The sequence below is a fragment of the Musca domestica genome, unplaced genomic scaffold (genome assembly GCF_030504385.1).
Source record: "Musca domestica strain aabys unplaced genomic scaffold, Musca_domestica.polishedcontigs.V.1.1 432, whole genome shotgun sequence".
NCBI lineage: Eukaryota > Metazoa > Arthropoda > Insecta > Diptera > Muscidae > Musca > Musca domestica.
The window spans coordinates 52,159-55,420 of NW_026712333.1; the positions used below are offsets into that span (position 1 = coordinate 52,159).

Consider the following 3,262-nt stretch of genomic DNA (forward strand, 5'->3'; position numbering starts at 1 on the left):
GTATATCATAACCATTTGGCTAAGTTTGTCTAAATGTTCTAGAATTTTATCAAAATTTTATAGAAATACAAGAATATTTAAGGAAGAGAAACAAGTAGATTTGGTAAATATTATCTGTTTGTGAACGAGATACAAGAACGATTTGAGCGATAATGTCCATCTTTGAACTCGATCTAGAATCTATAAAATATTGCAAAAATGCAAGCTAAATTGACTGGTGTTCTGAAACGGATCCAAATGTCCTGATTACTAAATAATTACTAACTTTTTGATTTATAATTGATATAGGCTGTGGATATAATGAAAAGAGGGTCAAATCATCTAACCTCCATATTAATTTTCCAGATTTCGACAAATTGGCGAATTCTGTAATATCCATGGTACAATGATATCAAGGTAGGGCAGTGCTCACAGCTGAGTACAATTTTTTTTTAAATTATGGCCTATATTGTCAAAGCAGAGTTGATATTTTTGTGACTGATGTGACAAATTCGTTACTTCAAAATCAAAATTAATTTTTCAAAAACGTCATAATTTTCAAATTTTGTATTCAATTTTCGCGAAAGTTTAAGTTTGTTAAACATAACTTATTTATTTCAAATAAAAAAAAAATGAGAAATTGTGCAGTGTGTAAAAAGTTAGTTTGTGAACAAACAAAACATTTTTTTAAAGTGCCTATTGATATCAAACGAAGATTGAAATGGTCTGCAGCTTGTGGCGTTGCATTTAAGCCAAAAGATCGTATTTGTGAAGACCATTTCCTACCAGCGGACGTGATACAACGGAACACAAGATGTTCTTTAATGCCAAACGCTGTTCCGTCTATTTCCTTGACAAACATTTCCGAGTGAGTAGGCGTAATTATTTTGCCAAAAAAGAAATAACGATTTGCTTTTAGGAAGTATTTTTCAAAAATTACTAAAAGTCAAGGCAATATCGTACCATACACGGAGTAAGTTTCTTAAATATCAATTTCAATGATGTAGATATAACCCTTCATACTTTTAAGAAGTCCTATGCTGAACTCGACACAATTCCCGGAAAAAATGGACACACAGACAGAGTAAGTTCCTCTGAGATATCACTTCCTGTAGTTCTTAATTGTAATATATACCACTCTATGGTGTAGAAAAAGAAAGAATATTGATCCATATTTCCCGATATGGATCCAAAAATTCCAGAAAATGTGTTTCTTTGCACACATTTCAGAAATTTATAGTCGAACTTGTCATGCTCATCCGTCTTTCTCTGTCTGGTGTGCACCATAGATGGAAAAAGATAAAAAGGAGAGCAAAACTTATACATAATTTTTATTTATTATTATATTATTTTAATTGTGTTTAATTTCAGATTTGTTTGGATGGAATATAATGTTCAAATGATAGATTCAGCAGCACAAACCGAGTGAGGTTTTCATTATTTGAATATAACATATATTTATTTGGCGCAAATTGAGATCAATATTAATTATTTCAATGAAGTGCTATAGTACAAGCAACAATTACTCTTACAATTAGAAGGGAAAACAGTTGACAAAGAAAAATTCGTTAGGGTTAACTGCGAAATATCATCCGAAATTCATAGGTCATTTCACTTTGAGAACAGTCAGGCTTTAAAAGATTGTTGTTTTTGCCAAATTCATATGTCTTTATTAGAGGACTGTAAAGCAGAGCTATTTTGTCTGGGTATTACATAAAATATATATATGAAATCTTGGTGTTTAGACAAAATTTAGACATTTACTATCTTATCAGACCTATGGTGTAATTTTAGACAGATATACATTATATTTTGACATGCTACAATGCAATTTAAATGCAGTTTTTACCAAATTTAAAAAAGGACCTTATTTTCGGCCAAAATAATTCTCGTGCCTAAAAATCAACGGATTATTAAGAGTTCTAATTTGAAAATTTTAGAAAAGCGGTAAAGAGGGACATTTCTCCTCTAATTATCTTTTCTGCGACGTAAATTTCAACAAGTAAAAATATCCTTTACCATTTGGAAGAAATTAAAAAAAATCCGTCGGAAAATACCGCTCACATGAAATAATGGGGATACGAAGACGTTAGAACTTGACCTGCCTGCAGACAAAAGATAGATCTGTGCTTTCTAGTAGGACCAACTTTTGTAATATTGTAGTATGTTAATCTATAATTTGGAGATAAATCAATTACCATGAAATTATTTTATATAATTTTACTTAGGCCCATAGAATTATATAAAGAAATGCGTAAAAAGAACGAAGAAAACGAAGAACTAATTAGAAATCTACGTTATGAAAATAGCGAACTACAGATTAAACTCGCGGAATCGGAAAGATGTATTGCTCATTTCCGAAAAATATTTACAGAGGGCCAAATAAGAAGAATTATTTCTCCAAGCTCTTCGCAATGGAAATGGGAAGATATTTCCCAGGCAACATGCCTTCATGCCGCCGGCCCAAGAGCATATAAGCACCTTTACAACAAAGGATATCCTTTACCAAGCGTTTCCACATTAAAAACTTGGGCTCGGAAAGTTCAAGTAAATGAAGGAATTATGTCGCCCGCTCTTGATTTAATGAAACATAAAGAGGACCTCTCTGAAGAAGACAGGATATGTGTCCTTATATTTGATGAGATGAAGGTAGTTGAATCATACGAATATGACCCTGCCAAAGATCAAGTGAGAAAACCTGCAAACTATGCACAGGTAGTAATGGTTCGGGGTTTGCTTACATCGTGGAAGCAACCCATATTCTTCGACTTTGATCGGGAAATGGACAAGGTTACATTGTTTAAAATAATCGAAAAACTCAACGGCGCTGGTTATACTGTTGTTGCGATTGTATGTGATATGGGCCCAACAAATCAAAAGTTATGGAAAACATTAGGCATTTCCCATGGTAATATATTGACTTCACTGTCTTCCTATTACAATTAATATTAATTTTATTTAAGATAAGCCATGGATTCCAAACCCTGTCAACAAAGGGAACAAATTTTTGCATTTGCAGACGCTCCCCATTTACTGAAGTTGTTGCGGAATCATTATCTAGATACAGGATTAAATTATAAAGGACACGTAATTACTAGCAGAACAATTGTGGATTTGTTAAAGCACACGTCCAGCAGCGACACATCAATTACATTCAAAATAAATAATGAACATTTAACGGTGAATGGACCCGGTCAGTTTATTTCCGTCATATGCATTACAATCACAATAATCCGTACTCCAGTCTCTATTGTTAATAAATCGTTGCAGTAAGGATGGTATA

The 3,262-nt window shown here is 32.7% G+C and overlaps 1 protein-coding gene across 1 annotated transcript; it reads left to right on the forward strand.

The window, feature by feature from the left end:
- The first annotated feature begins 389 nt into the window (after positions 1-389).
- On the forward strand, positions 390-2,682 carry LOC131804434 (uncharacterized). Its single transcript, XM_059127287.1, has 4 exons — positions 390-847; positions 899-952; positions 1,010-1,063; positions 1,351-2,682. The coding sequence occupies exons 1-4, from the start codon at positions 612-614 to the stop codon at positions 1,406-1,408; spliced, it is 402 nt and encodes a 133-aa protein (XP_058983270.1). The 5' UTR covers positions 390-611; the 3' UTR covers positions 1,409-2,682.
- Positions 2,683-3,262: the final 580 nt, after the last annotated feature.

Coding starts and splice junctions, on each gene's coding strand:
- LOC131804434 (XM_059127287.1), top strand. CDS start 612: ATGAGAAATTGTGCAGTGTGTAAAAAGTTAGTTTGTGAACAAACAAAA. Junction 953..1,009: donor AATATCGTACCATACACGGA/GTAAGTTTCTTA, acceptor CATACTTTTAAG/AAGTCCTATGCTGAACTCGA. Junction 1,064..1,350: donor AAAATGGACACACAGACAGA/GTAAGTTCCTCT, acceptor GTTTAATTTCAG/ATTTGTTTGGATGGAATATA.